Below are 22,143 nucleotides of genomic sequence, written 5' to 3'. Positions count from 1 at the left end.
GGGGCCGAAACATTCTCGTTTGTCACAAGGGCACAATGCGCGGGAGACGGTTACCATTACATTTATTGCGCCACCGCCAATTATTAGACCATTTCCCTCCAGAAAATCCCTCCATCTCCATTGTCCCAGTTGCCGCTTCGGCTGCACCTAGTTTTCTCCCACCCCCACTATTACTTGTTTTCTGGGAGGCTTTTTATGGACTCAAACAGATTTAACAAACATAATTAGCCTGCAGAAATTTGTTCTCATTTACCTCACGGATGCACAAGCCATCTATCACTCCTATTAAGGAAGCTGCCCCCCCCCACGCCTCCCGCCCGCCCAGTTGAGCAGCCCCCCCCCCATTAAGTCAGGCCTTTCTCCCACCTCCCAGATCTTTTTCAAGCTGCCAACTAACACTCACACGCAGTCGGACTGGCCCTGTTTTACAAGGAGCAGAGCTGAGATCACTTTTTCCAAACTCCCCAACAAGCATCAGAATCGAATCAGATAAGAAGAGCCTTGATGGATCAGGCCCAAGGCCTATCTGTCCAGCAGGGGCGTTGCTAGGTACTTAAAAGAACCAGGCCCTGGGCCCACAGCCCCACTTTTGATAATTAAACTCAATCATACCTAATGTTCCCAACAGTCCCGTATCGTGCGGGAAGTCCCGTATTGTACAGGAAGTCCCGTATCGGAGGCAAAAATGTCTTGTCCCAAAGAGGATGCTGTTTTCCCCATATTATTGGCAGAGCCTGGGGCTCTCCCTCATCCCTCACTGCATTTGCATTGAGCCCTTTGAAGTCGGGGTGAAGTCCATATTATAATGCAAAAGAAACAACCAAGTTCACAAAAGAAGCCCCAGTTGCTCTGCAAACCTGCAGGAGCAACTGCCTGGTCCTATTTCCATCTTGCAAGTTGCTAATTGTTTACTTATCAAATGGAAATAGAGCTACAGGCTCCTGCCAACCGACTCACCAATTCTGGCAGAGAGAGAAAATTATCTTTTTATCCCTGAAAAGATAAGCCTTTCAGTGAGGAAGGTGCAGGGATCGTGTGTGTGTGTGTGTGTGTGTGTGTGTGTGTGTGTGTGTGTGTGTGTGAGAGAGAGAGAGAGAGAGAGAGAGAGAGAGAGAGAGAGAGAGAGAACCTGGGGGATTCTCTTAATTTTTCACCTGACACTTGCTCTATGTCTACATGGGATGGTCTGTGTGAACAAGAAACTTTGTGAAATCATGGGGCTTGTCTTGTTGTTGCTTTTACAAATGCATTGCTACTCAGGCTTCTGGGATGACCCTACCCACTGATGACCCCACCCACAAGACACACACACCCCACACTTGTGTCCCGTACTCGGATAGGGATAGTTGCTCTCCACCTGATCTTGCCTCTGAGACTGGAGGTGGCCTAAAGCCATCAGACCCTATAAGAGCAGAAGAACAGCCCTGCTGGATCAGGCCCAAGGCCCATCTAGTCCAGTGTCCTGTTTCCCACAGTGGCCCATCAGATGCCTCTGGGAAGCCCACACAGGCAAGAGAGGCAGGCATGCCTTTTCTCCTGCTGTTGTTCCCCTGCAACTGGTATTCAGAGGTTCCCTGCGTCTGAGCCAGGAAATAGCCAATACTAGTCATCAAGACTAGTCGCCATTGATAGATCTACTCTCCACAAGAGGCAAGCATTTCCTCCTTCTGTCTCTGGTTTTGTGTGCCATAAATACCCTGCTAAAGTTCCAACCGGGGTTCTTTAAATCTTGGAGCATGCTGGCTGTCTCTGTGCCCCGTTGAATTCTGGCCTGTCGCATGGCAGTTCCAGACAAAGTGGCCTTGTGTTGGTCTACCAGGGGCCAAAGGGAGGGACCAGGCCAGAGACAGTAACACAATTCTAGCCAACGATAGCTGCCTATATGATTTTCCTCCCACGGTGCTTCAGTGAGCAGCTCGGTGCTGCTAAGGCTGACTGAAGTTGTAGCCATAGATTCTCACCATCACCAATATTTATCACAAGATCAAGCCACTAAAGTCACCAGAGTCTCTTGCCATCGTCCCCTGGAGATGGAAGCCAGTTCCTGAAGATTCCAAGCCAATCCTGGAAGGCGGCCAGCCCTAGATGCTACATGGGGTGTGTGTGTGTGGTGTGTGGTGTGTAACACAGGCAGCAGGGCAGGAGAAGCCCCTTCCAAGGGCCCCCTTGGCAAGGGCCAGCACCGGCGTTTTTGGCTAGCGCCCTGGGCAAAGTATGCCTGCACATTCAGTTAAAACTGCATGTATTTTATTTTATTAACAATTAACATTAACATTTTATTTATTTTAACATTCAATTAAAATGTATTTATTTTATTTTATTTATTCGATTTCTATACCACCACTTTTTGCGTCGGAGTTTGGGGGGCAAATTTGAGCTCGCAGTAAAACACAACGCAAATTTGAGCTCGCCACCAATCGCAATGCACGCTGCGGATGATCTCATGCTTGGAGCATGGAGCCCTTGCCACTTCTTGGTGGACAACAACATGTGCTCATCCTCAGGGTCTTGCTGCCGCCTGCAACCCCCACCCACTCTGCTGACTGACAAACGTGGGAACAGGGGCTGCAGTCATGGACATGGTGACCCCTGCCTTTTATACAGCCCCTTCGCATTCAGCTGGGGGGTGTGAAGGAGAAAGGTCAACACAAAGGCCAGTTTGCAGCTCCAGGTCATCCCAAGGCAGAGATGCTGGCAGTTCAAAGAGGGGTCTGGAAGAAGCCCAACAGAGATTAACTGCTTCAGCTCTTGTTCTCAGGGTTGGCTCGAGGTCAGGATGATGGCTGCTAGAGAAAGCCCTTGTTCTTGGCAAAATGGAAGGGAGATTTTCAACACCAGGGGCGTCTCTAGGTGACATCTGAAAAATCGGGGGGGGACAAAGGGAAGCACCTATATTGGGCAGTAGTGATATAGGAAGATGCTGAAAGGCTTCATCTCATACTGTGCAGGAGGAGGCAATGGTCAACCCCTCCAGTATTCTACCAACAGAAAACCACAGGGCTCTGTGGGCACAAGGAGTCGAAATTGACTTGACAGCACACATTTTACCTTTAAGCCCTGACCAGATGTCAATAGCACATATCTTGTCTCAGGGTCAGTGGTGACCTCAGTGATCTGGCTCTCTCTCTTCTGGGAGACACCCTAACAGCTCTCCATCTGCTGTTTGCTACAATTCCCATCATCCCCAGACACAAATTATTGTTGGACTACAACTCCCATCAGCCCCACTACAACTGATTGCATCAGGGATGATGGGAGGGGAGCTGTAGTCCAACCACCCTGCTATAGTTGCAACCGTCTCCTGGCTCAGGGAACTGGAACACAGGAAGAAGATTGGAAGCTGCCTTATATCAGATGGACATTAGTCCTCCTAGCTGGTCTTGTGGTAGCAAGTAGGAAATGCCTCCTTGGCTAAGCAGGGTCTGCCCTGGTTTGCATTTGGATGGGAGACCACACATGTGAGTACTGGAAGATATGCCCCTTAGGGGATGGAGTCGCTCTGGGAAGAGCAGAAGGTTCTGAGTTCCTTCCCTGGCAGCATCTCCAAGACAGGGCTGAGAGAGACTCCTGTCTGCAACCTTGGAGAAGCCGCTGCCAGTCTGGGTAGACAATACTGAGCAATGGATGGCCCCATCCCCTGTGTGTGAGGTTCTTCATTCCCCAAAAGGAGGAGATGGTGTTGGTCGCCTCTGTTGCATACCAGTCTTGAATCTGCTGGTACACGATATACAAACATTAGTCCAACGAAAAAGAAAGCTCACGATGCATTCACACGGAACTTGCTTGCCCCTTTGAATGATCTTTGAGGCAGACTTCCAGGAATATGCTGTGCATGGCGTACTTTATTTCTGCTCTGTCTTGCAGAGTTTCCAGAAGCACACAAAAGTGTCTGTCCCTTCACCAGATGCAGGGCCTCCCTTAATAGTGCACAATACTGCCATTTTGGGTTGGAAAGAAGGTCAGTCCCCTGAAGGATTTACAGTCTTTGTGGGAGCTTTTCTCCTTCCACGCTATTGACAAAAGCATTTACATTTCTTTAGCCTCCATTTTAGTACCGGGCCTGTTGCTTGCATTTTTTGTCTTGTAATGATCCACAATTTCCCTTTTTTTTGCATCCCCTTGTGGCCTCACCTGCTAAACTCCTTGCCTTTTCCCATAAGGTGCAGATTAAATACAGGCATTTTCCCAGTCGCTTTGGTTGCATCCACTCTCTTTGATGTTTGACAGAACTATTATTGGTTTATTCCCACTGAAAAAGGGCTTCACATTAGAATAGCAGCTGCTAAGTCCACCACTCTCATACGGCTTAGTGGCATGGTTTGCCAGAGACCCGAAACCTGTCCTACAAAATGTGCATTTTCTTTCCAACCAGAAAGCACCTGTTCATATTCCTCAACCAGTGTTGGTCAATTTCAGCATTATTTCAGTTTCAGCATTTTTTCCTCAACTAGGGTTGGTCTGTTTCAGACTTATCGAAACATTCAGAATGCACGAATTCAGAACATTCATCCAGAACTGAGTGTGCAAAGGGAGAAAATAGGCACAGTACCAATTAAATATGGATGCAGTAGCAGAGATTATATCATCAAGCGAGTTAGTGGTAACAAATCAATGGGGTTCCCGATTTTAGCTTCCATTTGATATGCAGAATCCTTATCAGCGATAACTGCTTGCCTCCGGATAGGTCGTAGCGATCTGGAGCTTCTCAATGAGCCTCCAGATTCAGCTTTAGCCTTATTCATTCTCTTCAGAGAGACAGCATGACATAGTGGTTAGGGTGTTGGACTAGGACCAGGAAGACCCAAGTTCAAAAACCCCATTCAACCATGATGCTCACTGGGTGACTCTGGGCCAGCAACATGTCTCTCAGCCTAGCCTACCTCCCAGGGTTGTTGTGAGGATAAACATAACCATGTACTCTGCTCTGGGCTTCTTGGAGGAAGAGCAGAATATAAATGTAACAACTTGTTCTAGAAAGAACTAATCTGCCTACTTTCCTTTCACTGTCTCTACAACTGGACTAAATTTGGTTCCAATCAAGATCCACAAGTTAGATCTCTTGCACTTCAAATGTTCATGCATCCACCATCTTGGATCAGGGTGGGTGACATCATCACAAACTATGCCATCCAGGTGTCCCTGGGTGTCACTCCCTACAACTGTACCTAATTTGGTTCAAATCAGTTAGGTAGTTCACAAGTTAGCCCACTTGTGCCTCAAAAGTTTACATGTCCGCCATCTTGAATTGAGGTGGATGACATCATCACAAACTATGCCATTGAGATGTCCCTATGTGTCCCTACAACTGGACCCGATTTGGTTCATATTGGTCCAGGTGTTGCAAAGTTGATAGGGAGAGACATAGACACGGACACACGGAATGCCAAGTGATCTCATAAGCCTCCTGGAAAATAGGCTAAAAATAAAATAAAATAAATATACATTAGGGCTGTTCACATGACCTTTAATAGAAGAGGAAAAGAGTCCTATCTAACTTCGGGAGCTGCTGACACTCCTGATTTTCAGTCATATGCAGTGATGCCGTTGCCATTTCAGAAGTGCAGGTGCTCTCCATGCCCATGGCCATGCCCACCCCAACTGCCAGAGAAGCTGAGAAGTACCAATGCTCCGTCCCTGCACATGATCCATCCCCCCCCTCCACTACACCCCTGGTCACGCACTAGCAAAAACTTTGGTAGGAGAAGAGAGAAGTTACGGTCTGGGAGACGAGACCTAGAGGTTCCCCAGGTGGGCGGCTTTCCTGTGGCTCTGGAGTTTTCAGAAAATGCAGCTTAAAACTAGCATTTTAAAATATGTTGAGATAAGCTAGAATTCGCACCACAAAGCCCGATTTGTGTATGGAGTGCTTCCAAGGATCTCAAAGGGACTTTGGGGGTAAGTTTGGCTGGTGTGTGAACGGACACACTCTCTCCCGAAGGAGATTCGGGGTAGAAGCCCTGCGTGTAAAGCCTCCAGGTAGGGCTGTGAGAGACTCCTGCCCGAAACCTTGGAGAGGTGCTGCCAGCCAGAGGAGACAATACAGAGCTAAATGGACCAAGGGCCTGACTCGGAATAAGGCAGCTTCCTCTGATCTTATGATTCAGATGGCCAGAAGCTAAGAAGTCGGCATTAAAATGCTTCACATGTAGCTCTCAGCCAGGGCTGGGCAGTATGAGTGTGCAAGGTGGGCTCACAGGTTCTGCCTTTCCTCCCCCTTTCCCGGGTGCATTTTCAGTTATGGGCCCCAGCTCGATCAAACCATTGTTTGCCATTACATCGGTAGGTTTGCAGTTGGACTACGGTTTGCATTTGGATGCCAGGAGCGAAGATTCAGCGCATATGCATATATCAAGAGTCGTGCACCTATGCACACATGCGCACACTAATTTTTTTCCCCCTCCGAAAGCATCCCCAGGATCTTTCCAACAGGCCAAATAGGGGCAGAGATTGACCAGGAGCAGTTGCTGAAAACACAGCTATGCCCCTGATCCATGCTAGGGCGAGTTGAAGCATCCTCCTCTGACCCACAGACTTGGGAGCACGGCCTTTCAGGAAGCCCGGCTCGCTTCTTCTCCTTCCCTCTGAGCTTCCTCGCTGCTGTGTGCGCGCAGACCTCCCCTTGCCGGCTTCCTCTTTCTTTTCACCTGTGAACCCAGCCCAGTGGGGGCTGCCGAGACACACTCCTGCCTAGCAGGCAGGTACTCTCCGCACAACTGCAAGCAGCATGGGTCTTTTTTCTCCGAAAATGACCTTTAAATTGGTCCCTAATCATCCCCACAGGACGGCGGGGCTTTTTAAATGCCTCCTGAGGCGAGGCCATTTTCCCCTCCGCCACAGAGAGCTTTGTTGGGCCTGGTTTGCATTCTGGGAGGCTTGGAAGCCAACAAAGTGGGAAGTGGAGCACGACAAGTTGGGGGGGGCAGAGAAAGAGAGAGAGACCCCCGTACCCCTGCCCACCCCCCATCTCCTCCCTGCAGGTGAGCAGTGTTGGGGAGGAGGGCCTGGCCCTGGCTCTCTCTGGGTCTGGGCGCCCCCCCCCCCCAGCAGGCTACCCACCATCACTATGGCAACCGCCTCACCATTTCCCCAGGCCTCCCTGCTCAACCTCTTGGCTGCCAAGCCTCAGCCTATGAAAAGAAAGATAGAGTCTGCGGGTGTTTCCCTGAGTTAGTTAAAGCCGAGAGGACATCTCATTTGCAGGCCCGGCCAAAAGCAAGAGGAGCACGTCGAGGAAAAGAGCAGGCCCCGGGGAGGAGGTTTTGTTGTGGTGCATTAAAAGGGGTGGGGGGGAGAAGAAGAAAAGAAAAGTGGCGAGAGCAGAGCTGATGCCCTTCTGCTTGACTGCCGCTCAATGGAGGTGGGCCAAACGCTCTCGGGGAGAGGGGGCGTCTCTTTGTGCCTCCTCTTCCCCAGCTGGCCCTGGACAAAAGGGGGGCTGCTCAGAATCCCCGGTCTAATGCCGATCGCACCCTGCTTTGTTCCCATTATTTTCCCACTCTGTGCGGAGTTATTGGGGGGAGAGGCAGGGAGGGGGAGAGGCTGTGCAGCCAATGCAGTGGAAAGAGCAGCAAGCCTCGGACGCCGGGGGCCCACACAACTCACTGCATCCTGCCCAAAGGTGCCGACTGACAGACAGACCGGGGGCCCCATATCACTCAGCATTTGATTGGGCTGCTGAGCACGCTGGGTCAGTTGGGCAGCACGTTTGCAAACGGCGCAGACATGACGTGGCCCTTCTTTCATGGGCATGCAGCATCCTCTGCAGCTGAACAGGAACTCTGTGCAACCCAGAGGCTTGCTGCCTTCGCCTGTCAGTGCAACAGAGAGTACCCGTGGGACTGTTTGGGTTCCATGGGATGGGATGGGCCCTGGCCCACAAAAGCATATACACAACATAAATTTGTTGGCCCATGCGGTGCCACAGGATTCGTCATTCTTCTGGGGGCTCTTGTACATTTCTTTACAACCTCACACCAAGGAAGACCCCTTGAGCCTCCCCATCAGATCCCACCTCCTTCCAATCACATTTGAACCGAGCAAGTCCGAATGCTGCGGTTACTCCCCAGACCGTTTTTGCAGGAAGGATCCTTCTCTACCCAGGAAGTAATCACATGGTTAACCCCTACCACATGGTCTCAGGTCCAGAGATGACTGGGATGATGGGGCTGGAGCCACCGCCATGACTCCAGAAATTTCCCTTTATTTTTAAATTTTATTTATTTAAATTTGATTTTTCAAAATTTACTGGCCCTATCCACCCCCAGCACAGGACCTCCAGTGACGGTTGCTGGTGTCTGTCTTATGTTTCTTTTTAGATTGTGAGCCCTTTGGGGACAGGGAGCCATCTTATTTATTTATTATTTATCTATGTAAACCACTTTGGGACCTTTTGTTGAAAAGCGTTATATAAATATTTGTTGTCGTTTTTTGCTGTTGTTTATTCCTCAAGGTCTACAGTTTATACAGATGAGAGCCAAAGATTGCTGAAAGCAAAGGTAATGAGACTGGAGCTGCTATTTCAGGCCCATTGCTGCTAGCTGCAATTAAGGGCTATTCTCACAACCCTCAACAAGATATGGGTTGCGTGCCAAGCCAAGGCAGGAGAGAGCCGTGAGTGCTCCCGATCAGAGGTTGCGTGTTTGCAAAGATCAAGGGAGGAGGGCAGGGGGATGATTGTGTGGGAGCTGGGAATTGGGTAGGGCAGCTGTGGTGCTTTTGGTTAATCCATTCCTCGACCCAGGCCAGCTTTTGAATGGGGCTTTAGTTACTTTGTATTCCAGTCCTGGAGTAGAGGAGGGGCTAACAAACAGCCAGCAGCAGGAGCACTGAAAAGCAGCCTGCACTTGTCTCTCTGTAAAGTAAAGTAAAGTTGTGCCGTCAAGTTGGTTTCAACTCCTGCTGACCAGAGAGCCCTGTGGTTGTCTTTGGTAGAACACAGGAGCGGTTTACTATTATCATCTCCCGCTCAGAATGAGAGGATGCTTTTCAGCACCTTCCTATATTGCTGCTGCCGGATATAGGTGTTTCCCATAGTCTAAGAAGCATACCAGTGGGGATTCGAACCGGCAACCTCATGCTTGCCTGTCAAGTCATTTCTCCGCTGCACCAATATCTATTTCATAAACTATTAATATTCCTGATTCCATCCGCTCCACTGCCTTGTCCTTGCATACCACACCTCTTTCCTCTGGATTCTACAATGGCTTTTCGTCCACCCTGGATACAATACTGGAGACAGAATGTGGGTTGGCTGTGCCCATCCTACCCAGCTCCTGCCTCCCACATGATCACTTCCCCCTCCTACTACCTTGATCTTTGCAAACACACAACCTCTGATCTGGAGCGCCCACGGCTCTCCTACCCTGGCTGGCTGCTCCTCCTACCCAGATTTTGATTGTGAGGATGAGCCCTTTGTTTAACTCTGGATGCAAACTGTAAAATGCAGCCTACATTTATGGATTAGTACTTTTGCTCACCAACCGTGGCAAGTTCAAAGTGTCATCTCACTGATAGCACACATGCTCCTGTTGGCTTCTGAGCTCCTTCCTATCAGGATCTTATTCTCTGGCCACACACACTGATCAGAGACATCATGCAATTTGTGCAGTGCAACTCACTGTCCAGCACTTGCATTCTGAGAAGAACCTGTTCCCTTTTCAATATGACTCGTGACAACTGCTGGTTCTTCTCAAGATGCAAGTGCTGGGCAGTAGGTGGCGATGCAATAATTGTGCAAGGTCCCTGACCAGCATGTGTCCAAAGAATAAGATCCCGATAGGAAGGATCACAAAAGCCTACAGAAGCATGTGTGCGCTCAATAAAAAAGGTGCTTTGAACTTGCTCAGGAACTTCTAGCATCACACAATTTGTGCTTGTCTGGAAGAAGCCTTAGTGAACAGAGCTATTTTATTTTATTTTATTTTTATTCTATTCACTGTTCAAAATCTTAGAAACCTGTTCCAATTGCCACCAGAATGCCCAGGTCAAGTTGTCACGAGTGCACTTTTTACATGCATTCTGCTTTTCTTATCCCTCTGTGACATTCCTCTGAAAGATCATCACCCCAATCCAGCTATTTGCCAGGAGCAACATGGTACTGTGGTGCCTCAGGTGAGGCTCAAAATGCTGCCTTGCCCCCTGCCCCTAGGTGTGGGGGCCACCCCCTTTTCAAAGCCAACCCACGCAAGCTTTGAAAGTGAATGGGGAGCAGGAAAGAGGGTTGATCCTTTTTCACTCCTTGCAAAGTTTCCAAGGGTTAAGTTGGTCCTCAAGAGCTGCTCCTGCCCTGATGGAGTAGAGCATCTTTCTGCTCTGCTGGTGCCCCAGTAATCTGGCACCTGAGAGGACGGCCTCACCTGGCCTCACGAAAGGGCCGCCCCGGCTCCTTGTGGGTTGCAGTTGCCAACTCTAACTGAAGGTGTTCCTAGAGATTACCCCCCCTGACACCCCAATATTTTTCACAATCTCAAGCACTGAAATCTCCAGGAGTGCTTTCAAGAGTCACCAGGAGATTCATGAGACTTCTTGGAAGAACCCAGGCAATATTTGGAGGACTGGAAACCCTACTGGGGGTGGAAGAGCTTGGGGACACATATCGCTGGGGCCATGGCAGGGATTTACGTTGCCTGTAGACATGTTTCCCAGCCAGATCCCAGGGACCGGAGCGAGAATATGTGCCCGTGAGAGCGGATATGCCTGTCTTACCCTATATCACCACTGCCCGTAGATAGGCGTCTCGTAAATGTTCTTCTTTAAGCCCTTGATTAGACCACCCAGCTGTCTTTGAATTCACTTTCGCTCTGCAAATTAAGGCAGGAATATTTCTCAGGATTCCTGGGATGTGGAGTGGAGGAGCTGGTTTTGTGGCAGCAAGCATGAATAGTCCCTTTTGCTAAGCAGGGTCTGCCTGGGTTTGCATTTGGATTGGAGGCAACATGTGTGAGCACTGTAAGATTTTCCACTTGGGGGGTGGGGCTGCTCTGGGAAGAGCACCTGCAAGCTTGCATGCAGAAGGCTCCAAGCTCCATCCCTGGGATCTCCAAGAGAGGGTTGAGAGAGACTCCTGCCTGCAAGCTTGGAGGAGCCGCTGCCAGTCTGTGAAGACAATACTGAGCTAGATGAACCAATGGTCTGACTCAGTATAAGGCAGCTTCCTATGTTCCCAGGTATGATCTTGCCACATGGGCGCACTATGAAATGATAAACTGCAGGTTAATAAATAAAACAATAAACTGCAGATGCCGCTTGCATGCAAAAAGTTCCAAGTTCCCTCTCTGGCATCTCCAAGATAGGGCTGAGAGAGACTCCTGCCTGCAATCTTGGACAAGCTGCTGCCAGTCTGTGTAGACAATACTGAGCTAGATGGACCATTGGTCTGACTCAGTATATGGCAGGTTCCTATATTCCTAACTTAGATTCAAATGATTGTGTGAGCAAGGCCACAATTGGCAAAGGAAAACATGCCCAGGTCCCAAATTAGGGTAGGACTGGAGGTGTCTCCTAGCCTAACATTGAGCATGTGAACTGCCCTGTTAAATGCTATGGCTCCCATGAGGAGAACAGGCATGTGAAAGCCTTTTTTTAAAAACCACCTAAAGCTCATGAGCCACCTTAAGTGGCACAGCGGGGAAATGCTTGACTAACAAGCAGAAGGTTGCCAGTTCAAATCCCCGCTGCTACTATATCAGTCAGCAGCAATATAGGAAGATGCTGAAAGGCATCATCTCATACTGCGCGGGAGGAGGCAATGGTAAACCCTTCCTGTATTCTACCAAAGGAAAACCACAGGGCTCTGTGGTTGCCGGTAGTCGACACCGATTCGACAGCACACTTTACTTTAAAGCTCGTGGAGTGGAATTTGTAGAGCAAACAGATTCCATCTCTGGCCTGGCAGTGTCCGGGGAGGTTTCTACAGCAGCTTTGCTTCCTGCACACGCCCAGTTTCACCTGCTGTTTGGCTCATTAGAATTTCCTGCCTGCCTGACAAAATGTTTCCCTGTGAAGAGGATGGAAAACAAGGGGATTCTTAAACTCCTGATGAAAAGACTGCTGTGTGAGAGAAGGGAGTGTCAGAGTGGGAGGGGAGGTGGGGGGAGGTTGCAGCATTTAATCTTTTCCTTTAAAAAAATCTCTTTGCAAACTTGAGTGCCTCCTTTCCTGAGCCTCCGCTGGAGGAGTGTCTTTCCATTCACGTCCGCTCATTGCATTTCTTAATCCATGATAAATGTTGAGAAAGATGGTGCTACGTGTGGTGGAAATCCAGCCAGACTACATGAAAGGGAATTAATGAAACAGAGTCAATCCTATTAGTTCCGGCCTGTATGGCTTTGAGGTAGAGACGGGCGGTGGGGGGGGGTATTCACTAGCCCGGGAGGAGGGGGACAGGGACAAAAAATAAAACAGAGCCTTTCCTTGGTGCTAAATGCAGGGAAGGTAGTGTGATCCATTGGTTGGGTTCAGTTCTCTGACACTGAGCTGCTGAGTAGTCTCCGGCAAGTCATTTAACCTCTCTGATCTCTGTACTTTGCTTGACAGCACACCCAGTGAGCAGTTTCCCACGTTCCTTGTTTAGTGCCTTGTTTAGTATAAATTTTAAGCTTCTTGTCCTCAAGGAATCCTTCATGCAGTAATTTTTTGGCTGAGGAATCCCTCTCTGTCACGTTGAAGAGGGCTTTCAGGCTTTTCAGTTCCGAAATATCCTTAAGATATGGTGACCAGGGCACACTCGACGTACGGAGCTGCCGCCTTGCACATGATCACCCTCCCTTCCTCCTCCCTTAATGTTTGCTCAGGAGAGCCATTCTGAAACGTGGAATGTAGGAAGCTGCCATACCGAGTCAGACCATTGCTCCATCAAGTTCAGGATTGTCTGCACGGACTGGCAGCAGCTCCCCAATGTTTTAGGCAGGAGTCTCTCCCAGCCCTACCTGGAGATGCCAAGGACTAAAAGTGAGACCTTCCACATGCAAGCAGATGCTCTTCCCTTGACCTCTGGTGCCACCCCCTAAGGGGAATATATCTCTTACAGCACTTACACGTAGTCACCCATCCAAACACAAACCAGGGCAGCCCCTGCTTAGCAAAGGGGCAACCCATGCTCACTACCATAAGATCAGCTCTCCTCCCCTGTAGCACACACTAGGGCAAAGCAACAGGGTCTCTCATATGTCAAACTTCGGCTTGTGGCTCTCGCTTGCACTGACCTAGCTGTTCCTCTCGCCTATTCAGGGCCAGGGCTGGGCAAATCCGGATTGTAGGACACTGCCACCTAGTGGCACAAAGGCTGCGGTGATGAACAGGCCACTCTGCTTTTCTCTTGCATACAGCTGGGCTCTGTGTAAGAAATGCCCATTTTAAAGTCTCAAGACTTCTCCAAAGTGAAATTCAAAAGAGCATTTCAAGGCTTCTCCCAAGGAGAGACACCAGAAAATGTCTTCAGATGGTTTTTTCCACGTCTCTTGTAAGATCAACACTTAATTTTAAAAGTGTGTGTGTGTGTGTACAGAGTGTGTGGAGTCATGGGAGAGGAAAGCACACCAGGGACCAGTTAGGAGGTGGGTCCTGCTCACTTACATTACATAAGAACAACCCTGCCAGATCCAGATCCAGGCCCATCCTGCCCAGCGTCCTGTTTCCGACAGTGGCCCACCAGATGCCTCTGAGGACCCCACAGGCAAGAAGTGAGGGCCTGCCCTCTCTCCTGCTGTTGCTCCCCTGCAACTGGTATTTTGAGGCATCGTGCCTCTGAGGCTGGAGGTGGCCCACAGCCACCAGATCAGTAGCCTTTGATAGACCCCTCCTCTGTGAATTCATCTAAGCCCCTTTTAAAGCCACCCAAGCTCGTGACTATCGCCACATCCCGTGGCAGAGAATTCCATAGATTAATTATGCACTGTCTGAAAAAGTATTTCCTTTCGTCAGCCCTAAAATTCCCAGTTTCATCGGATGACCCCTCAAAACCATTAAAACCAGCTGCTTCCTTGCTGCCCCAGTGCAGTTCGTTGAGAAGTTGTTTGGCTGCTTTCTCATGTCTCTATTTCTCATGTCTCTATTCTATTTCTCCATTTCTCATGTCTCATGTCTCTATTTGCCACTCCATACCTTTTACACTGGACTTCAGCTTCATCTTGACCTTGACACGTGACCTCCGCTCAGGGAGCCATGACACCCCCCCCCCCCAAGAATGGCCAGACCCAAGGCCACTACCGGGGTCTGCCTAGTGGATGGTAGCGTCTCTTTTGGTCCCTTCACACAGGGCGTTCCCCCTCCGTTTCCACGAAAGCACAAGAATCAGGTTACACAGGCGCTTTCTTCACTAAGATTTAATGCAATGTATAACGTATTTTCATCTGACAGACAAGAAAGCACAACCAGCTTGGAGTTCCATTCAAGCTAATGTCCGTATATGGGCCCTTATGCCAGGGGAACAGGGGTGGTAAAATCTCCGCAGCCCTTGGGCTGGGGCTTTCAGCCATGGCCAAGCTCCATGGCCAGACCGATCGCGACTGCCATGAACCCAAAGTGCGGATCCCGGACCAATTATTTATTGGGCCCGTGTGACGCTTTGGCTGAAGCGGAATACTCTGCACAGCCCCCCTGGCCCCATGCGGAGGTGATCATCTCCACCGTGCTGTCCTGTGCCCAGCACCAGGATTCCTTTAAGAGAAATTGAGCCCTCTTGGGACCCTGCAGCATCTTGGAAGGAGTGCTGGGCAATGTAGCCCTTCCCAACGCTGTCCTCTTGGAACTCTTCATCCCTGCTAACTTTGCAAAGAGGCCCCTTTTTAAAGTGATGGTTCTCTTTATTTAGCAGGAGGAGAGCAACTGGCCCTATCCGTCCCCAGTACAGCATCCCTCCAGTGGCTGTTGCTGGTGCCTAGCTTATGTTTCTTTTTTAGATGGTGAGCCTTTTGGGGACAGGGATCCATCTTTATTGACTGATTTAAATCCATGTAAGCCGCGTTGGGAACTTTTGTTGAAAAGCAGTATATATCTGTCGTATTTGTATTCTTGAAGGGCCCTCCCAGCACTGAGAAAAGCACAGTACGGTGCAGAGATCAGCACAGTGGGAAATGGCTCTCACAGTGAAGGTTTCTTTGCCCAAGTGGCCCCCACTTTAAAAATAGTAGAGATCACTGTATTATTGATTCCTACCCCTGCTTGCAAGCACAGACTGGTTCCAGCAGAGCAATGCCTCCACCATCACTACAGGTACCCCAAGTGTACTGTTGAAATCACTGTTAAGGAAGCACAGCCCTGCAATAGCTATGCTCATAGGAATACAAGACAATGTCTTACACGTTCGGCCCACTGATTCAATAAGCCAGAACGTTCTAACCTTGGGTCCCCAGAGACTTCGACCACTGTGACTGGGGAAGAGGGGAGTTGTAGTCCAGCAACAACTGGGGGCCCAAAGCTGAGAACCCCTGGCCTAATCTAACTGCCAATAACTTGTTCGCATCCCAAGCAAGAGCAAGGGCGGCCTTTACATGAGGCAAGGTGAGGCATCAGCCTCAGGCGGCATTGTTTTGGGGGCATCAGCAGGGTGGCAATGTGCCCCCTGCCGTTGCCATTGGAACAGCTTTGGGGACCACTATCTGACTCTTGCAAACTTTGCAAGGAGCACCTCTCCTCACATATCTTATCAAGCTCACAAGCACAAGGAGAAAAGAGGCTGTTGATTGCCTTTCCTCCTCCTTGCCTCCCATGCATTTTAAAGCTAGTGAGGCTTTTGAAAAGCGTCTGGTACCCACCAGGGTTGTGGGGCAAGGCAACATTCTACAGCGGGCCTCAGGCCCCGCAATACCTTTGGTTGCCCTTAAGGGTCTTTCCCAACCCTACTATTTGAGATCTGTCTATATGCAGAGATGCCAGAGATTGAACTCGGGACCTTCTGAGATTGATCTCAGGACCTTCTGCAAGCACATTATGCATCCTGCCGCTTTGGCACCTCTCGTGCTCAGAAACCAGCAATCCAATTCTTTGCAAAAGTCTGCATCATCCAGCACAACACATCAGTCCCCCGAGGGCATGTACAGGAAAACCTCGATATTGGTGGGGGTTCCATTCCGCCCTACGACCGCGGGTACAGAATCTGTGAATATCGATGCATTGGGACAATGGAAATTAGGGGGTTAACTTCCGGCCGTGACAGGGATGGCAGTGGGGACTCCATGTACCTTTTAAAACCGTTGCTGTGCGACAAGAATGGCAGGGGTGGAGACTCCTTCTCCCTCCCTCCCTGCCTCCCAAATGACCATGTGGGCCGATTTGCAGCCCATTTTGGGCCTTTCTGTGTGCACGCGTGCATGCAAAGGGGTCTGAAATGGCCTACACGGTCATTTGGGAGGCAGGCAGGCAGGAAGAGGTCCCCATTGCTGCCTCCACTGACACCCCACTGCTGTGGCTGCCTCCTTTCTTTCTTGTAAAGGGGAATTCTTGCCGGATTCCCCTTTACAAGTATGGCCGTGGCCGACCAGACCAGGTCCCTGAACCTTGGATACATGAGTTCCATGGGGTTGGATCCCCGCACCACACACACGTATGCCGAGGTCGGGTGCCTATTCCCCAACTGCAGATACGTGAAACCATGAGTGTTGAACCAGTGGTTGTTCTGGTCGGTGCTCATAACCATAAAGATTCTGATTCTGAACCAGCGGATAACAAGGTTTGCCTGTACTTGCATAAGATGAGGGGCACAGCCTTCGAAGCCAACCAAAGCTTGCTCACTGATAGGTTTGTGGACAGATGGCATCTCCAGGTCACCACGATTCCCACCACGATTCCCAGCATGCCCATGGGTATTAAGCTGAACTCTGGCGTTTCTGCCCCTACATGAGAGAGCCAGCCACTATGGTGCAGTGAGCTGAGAATCGGACTAGAACCAAGAAGCCGGGTTTCAAATCTCTGTTCAGCTTCAAGGATCACTGGGTGACCCTCGGTTGATCATTCACTCTCTCGACCTAGCCTACCTCTCAGAGCTGTTGTGAGGCTAAAAGGGGGGAGCTTTGTATATACCACTTTGCGCTCCCAGAAAGAAAAGTAAACAGGTAAACAATGGCATAATCTGAAGTGAAGGTCACAAAGTGTGACATGTACCCTACTATAAAAAGGAAAGTATCGTTTCTGGAGAGTGGGGTATATGTGTGAGAGATGGCTGGGAAGAATTGTGAATTGGAAAGAGTTACTGGCTGCGTTCACACAACATTTCAAATGTGGGTGGCTGACATTAATGTGATTGTTTGAACCCGTGCCGAGGTGGTTTATGGCCCGAGACGGAGCTGAGATTCCTGCCTTGGCATAGATTCACACAATCACGCCAATGTCAGTAACCCACATTAAACCGAGATCAGAATGATTGTGTGAACCAGGGTGCTGTTTGTTTCAAGAAGCTTTGTGAAGCTAGGGGCCTCTAGCCAGCGAATGAGGAATCTTCTGAATCATTTCCTCCATGATCATATACTCCAGGAAAGGACAGGATGGACTTGATGAGAAGGTTTCCTGGTATCAGTTTGCTGGCAGAGCTACAGTGGCATGTAGCAGCCATTGCCTCTGTTTGCAGGCAACTCATAGGAACATCGGAAGCTGCCATATACTGAGTCAGACCCTTGGTCCATCTAGCTCAGTATTGTCTGCACAGACTGGCAGCGGCTTCTCCAAAGTTGCAGGCAGGAACCTCTCTCAGCCCTATCTTGGAGATGCTGCCAGGGAGGGAACCTGGGACCTTCTGCATGCCAAGTAGCTGCTCTTCCACTGCGCTACGGCCCCGTGCCCATATGCCACCCTGAGAAACATCTTCAGCATGGGGAACCTCTTGCTCCGGCCGTGTTGGAGGCCTGCAATGGTCTGTGTCACTTGTGTACATCAGAGGAGCCCCAGTGGCACCACAATTTTCTGCTGGGCTCCACCTTCAAGTTTGCAAGGGATCCCAGGGCTTTGGGGGCTAGGGAGGGGCTAGGGAGGCCTCCCAGAAGGTGTTCAGTGCCTTTGCAAAATGGGAGTGCCCAAGAAATCTTTGCGGGGGGGGAGGCATGTCAAAGAGGCGACTGCCGCTGAGCGATGGCCCCAGCGTTGACGGCCATTGATATGCTTCGAGACATGTGGCTTGTGGGTGCGCTCTCCCACCCGTTTTTTAAAAAAAAAAATCCCCCAGCGGCATGGACAGAAACGCGAGGCTTTAAGGCGATTAGTTGGGCATCCCCCAAAGCAGAAGCTTTAGTAACAGGTGTGTGCCGCTCCCCGAGTGTTACGACATCAGCAAGTTAGTGCCTTTAAATAAAACATAGGGAAGCAGGAACGGGTACCCTACGGCCAGCCTTCTCAAGCCGGTCCATCCAGCCAGTGGGACCCTGTGAGTCACTTCTTATCTACAAGCAACAGAAGCCGGGCGCTTTCCCCTGAGAGGAAACATGTATTCGCCGGTGCCCAAGGCCCAGAGCAAGCTCACGGCTACCCCCGGGGGACATTCGCAGGCAGAGCGAGGCTTCCTCGGCCGGCCTCACGCGTTGATCTCCACCGGGCTGGCCTCCGCCGGCTGCTCTCGGACGATGTGCACGCCAGCAGTCCGGACCAAGCGCGTGGCGTTTGGGATGCGTCCCGGAGAGCTGGGGGCCCTGGTGGGGGATATGTTTGTTCTGGAGCTGGCCGGAGACCTCGCCGGAGAGCGGTGGTATCTGCGGGCGGACCGGACGGGCAGCCCGGGCGACCTTCCAGGAGGAGGCGGGGAGCTCGAGTAGCTGGGCGGGGAAGGCTCGGCCGCATGCCTGGCTTCGGGGAGGGACTCCTCTTCGTCTTCTGGAGACTCCTTTAGGGAAGCAAGAAAAAGAAAAAGGCCAAGTCAGGAGCCGGAGCTAAAGCATACAAGCGTGGCACTTGACTCCACCCAGAAATTACGTGTGGAACATCATGCAGCAAGAAGTTGCCTTTACGCGGTCACACCAGTATTGTCTACACCAGGGATTCTCAACCTTGGGTCCCCAGACGTTGTTGGACTTCAACTCCCATAATCCCCAGCCAAAGGCCACTGGGGCTGGGGATTATGAGAGTTGAAGTCCAAGGACATTTGGGGACCCAAGGTTGAGAATCCCTGGTCTATACAGTGGATTGACAGTGTGCTACCAGCAGATGTCAGGCATGAGTTACGGGAAAGCTGCAGGAGGTTTTTCACACCCGGCTTCTAGTTCACATCTCCTCCGGAGTGGAGGTGTGCATTCACATGTCAGCCAAATTTACCTCCAAGTCCCTGCGGGCTGTCAGGAAGCACTTCAAACACTATTCAGGTTTTTCATCCCATGTAAAAGTATAGCCCAATTTATATTGGGTGTTTTTTAAAAAAAAAAAAAAATCCACTTTTTGCGTCAGTTTGGGGGGGCAAGTTCAAACTCACAATAAAGCTTGTTTTGTGAATTTTAACTGTTCTATATCATTTTACATTTGCTATGTTTTAACTTTATACACCGCCTAGAGATGTCTATATCAGGCGGTATAGAAATATGATAGATAGACAGATAGACAGACAGACAAGGATTCAAGAAGAAGGAAAATTTGGAAGATTTTATCTTTTCTGTCGCCTCCTTCCCAGTAAGTAAAGAACAATTGGAAAATATGAGAGAAATTCAGGGGAGGAAATGGTGCAATTAAATACTTCTTTCTCATAACAACTTTATCTGTCTATCTAATCTATCTATCAGATTTGTGGACTGCCCTAAACTTCCATCTCTGGGTGGTTTACAACAATATATCTTGTGGTAGCAAGCATGACTTGTCCCCTTAGCTGAGCAGGGTCTGCCCTGGATGCATATGAATGGGAGACTAGAAGTGTGAGCACTGTAATATATTCCCCTCAGGGGGTGGAGCCACTCTGGGAAGAGCAGAAGGTTCCAAGTTCCCTCCCTGGCAGCATCTCCAAGATTGGGCTGAGAGAGATTCCTGCCTGCAACCTTGGAGAAGCCGCTGCCAGTCTGTGTAGACAGAACTGAGCTAGATAGACCAATGGTCTGTATATAGCAGCTTCCTATGTTCCTAAATGAAAATGAAAACCACTTAAAACTATTTAAAACCACAGAACAGTTTTTAAAAGTTTGGGTGGAAAAAAAGTCTTTAGAGACTTTTTAAAAGTTGTCAGAGATGGCTAGACTCTTATTTCAGCAGGGAACTGAAATAATAGATTCTTAATAACTTTGCTCTAACCTGAATGTTACTTTGCACAGTTTATTTTAGCTGTTATTTCTGACCCCAAGATTGGTGGTCAAATAAAGACTGCTTGTTTCCGGTTATCCCCAACATTGTTTGGTTGCTGTATTTTCCTTGGGGGGCGGGGACTACAACATTTGGTTTCTTTTCTCAACCATGAATTCAACATTTGCAGAAATGTTATACAGTATCTCTGTTCCCCTCTCACAGCTGGATCCAATAAGCCACTATGCTGAGGAAGGGAACAGCTCATAAGATGCAACATACCAGCCCTCCAAGCCTTGGAATGTGGGGACAAGGTGCCCTCTTGTGGCAGCATTAGGAAGTGACTCTTGCCATGATGCATCAGAAGTATTCTTTGGTGCGATTCATTCTCCATAGGAATGGAAGTCTGATGTGCCGAAAAGGCATAGCAGTGACACAGAATAGCTAGTGCAAGCTCATCTCCCACCACTCTGTGTTACTTTTATGCCTTTTGGGCACATCAGTCACCAATTCCTAAGGCCCTTCTCAGAAGCCACTGGAAAAATTACTTTGTCACCCACAGACCTTAGATTACATCCCAAAAGCTGCTGCAAATTCATGCCATCTCTTTTCACAAGCACTCACAGGAACATAGGAAGCTGCCTTCTACCGAGTCAGACCCTTGATCCATCTAACTCAGTATTGTCCACACAGATGGGCAGTGGCTTCTCCAAGGTTGCAGGCAGGAGTCTCTCTCAGCCCTACCTTGGAGATGCTGCCAGGGAGGGAACTCGGAACCTTCTGCATGCAAGCATGAAGATGCTCTTCCCATATCAGCTCCATCCCTTAAGGGGGATATGTTACAGAGCTCACACATGTAGTCTCCCATTCAAATGCATACCAGGGCTGATCCTGCTTAGCAAAGGGGGCAATTCATGCTTGTTGCTACCACAAGACCAGCTGTCCTCCCATAAAGATCCACAAAGATTGCTATGTTCCTCTGTAGTTAGAGCCAAAAAAAGATTCACCACCGCACAGGATTGTGGTCATAAGAAGGGACGAAAGACCAGTTATGAGCTTCAGATGGAGCACAAAAAGTGCATGAAGGTTAAAATGGGAATATAACGCCCCCCCCACACACACACTACCCATATGGCAGGGGCTCTCCAAAGTAGGTCCCCAGATGTCATTGGATTACAACTCCCATCATCCCCCAGCCTTTGACCACTATGGCTGGGGATGATGGAACTGAAGTCCAACAACACCAGGGGACCCATGTTGGAGAATCCCTGTTGCAGCTCGTGTGTCATTCCGCAAGCCCAATGTGAGAAACTTACTTTATCCTTCAGGATGTACAGAGCAACTGGATTCTTGCGTTCATGTTCTCCACTTCGAGGAACAATCTCAACTGCATGAAAAGGAGAATGGGAATTGGTGATGTTTTGTTTTGTTTTGTTTTATTGTGAACAAGATTCAGTGAGTGAGCAGGGGAGAGACAAGGTGGGAGAAAGTGGCAGGCAGACATCAGAATATCGGAGTCCCGCTAGATTAGACCAAAGGTTAATCTGCTCTCTCGTATCCAGTTATTAGGGCTGTGCATCGTGTCAGGTCGGTCCAACAATCACTGTGCATTGTGTCAGGTCCAACAGACATGCTGGACCGACATCTTTGGAATTGTCAGAGAGAGTTCTGTGATGAAGCAGGGAGCCTCCAACAGTCAGAATTGTTTGAAGGCTTCCTGCTGTTGTTGCAGAACTCCACTGGAGATCGGACAGCACTGTCAGACCCCTGCTTGGTTGTTCTTTCCTCCTCTTCCTCCTCATATACAGAGGGAGTTGGCCTCCTTGGCTTCAGTTTACAAAGGACATTCTTCTTCTTTTTTTAAAGTTCCCATCTAGGCCCTGTGAGTGACATGGGTGCTTCTGTGACTTGTTGCAGCAACGTGCAGCCTGTCCCCTGCACTAGCTCAGTCAAAGATGATGATGATGG

General features: G+C 49.5%; 1 protein-coding gene across 1 annotated transcript in view; it reads right to left on the bottom strand.

Annotated features, from left to right (window-relative positions):
* Nucleotides 1-14,305: 14,305 nt before the first annotated feature.
* The window catches only part of HEPACAM (hepatic and glial cell adhesion molecule), a 35,482-nt gene continuing 27,644 nt past the window's right edge, over nt 14,306-22,143 (bottom strand). Inside the window, exons 6-7 of the mRNA XM_053269773.1 lie at nt 21,492-21,562; nt 14,306-18,802 (exon numbers count right to left, since the gene is read on the bottom strand). Of these exons, the coding sequence (XP_053125748.1) occupies nt 18,497-18,802; nt 21,492-21,562 (377 nt within the window). The 3' untranslated portion in view covers nt 14,306-18,496. The remainder of the gene's footprint in view (nt 18,803-21,491; nt 21,563-22,143) is intronic.

Source organism: Hemicordylus capensis, chromosome 8 (genome assembly GCF_027244095.1).
Source record: "Hemicordylus capensis ecotype Gifberg chromosome 8, rHemCap1.1.pri, whole genome shotgun sequence".
In the NCBI taxonomy this organism is placed as follows: Eukaryota; Metazoa; Chordata; class Lepidosauria; order Squamata; family Cordylidae; genus Hemicordylus; species Hemicordylus capensis.
Note: the sequence above shows the minus strand (reverse complement) of the source record. Positions and strands in the feature narration are given on the sequence as shown.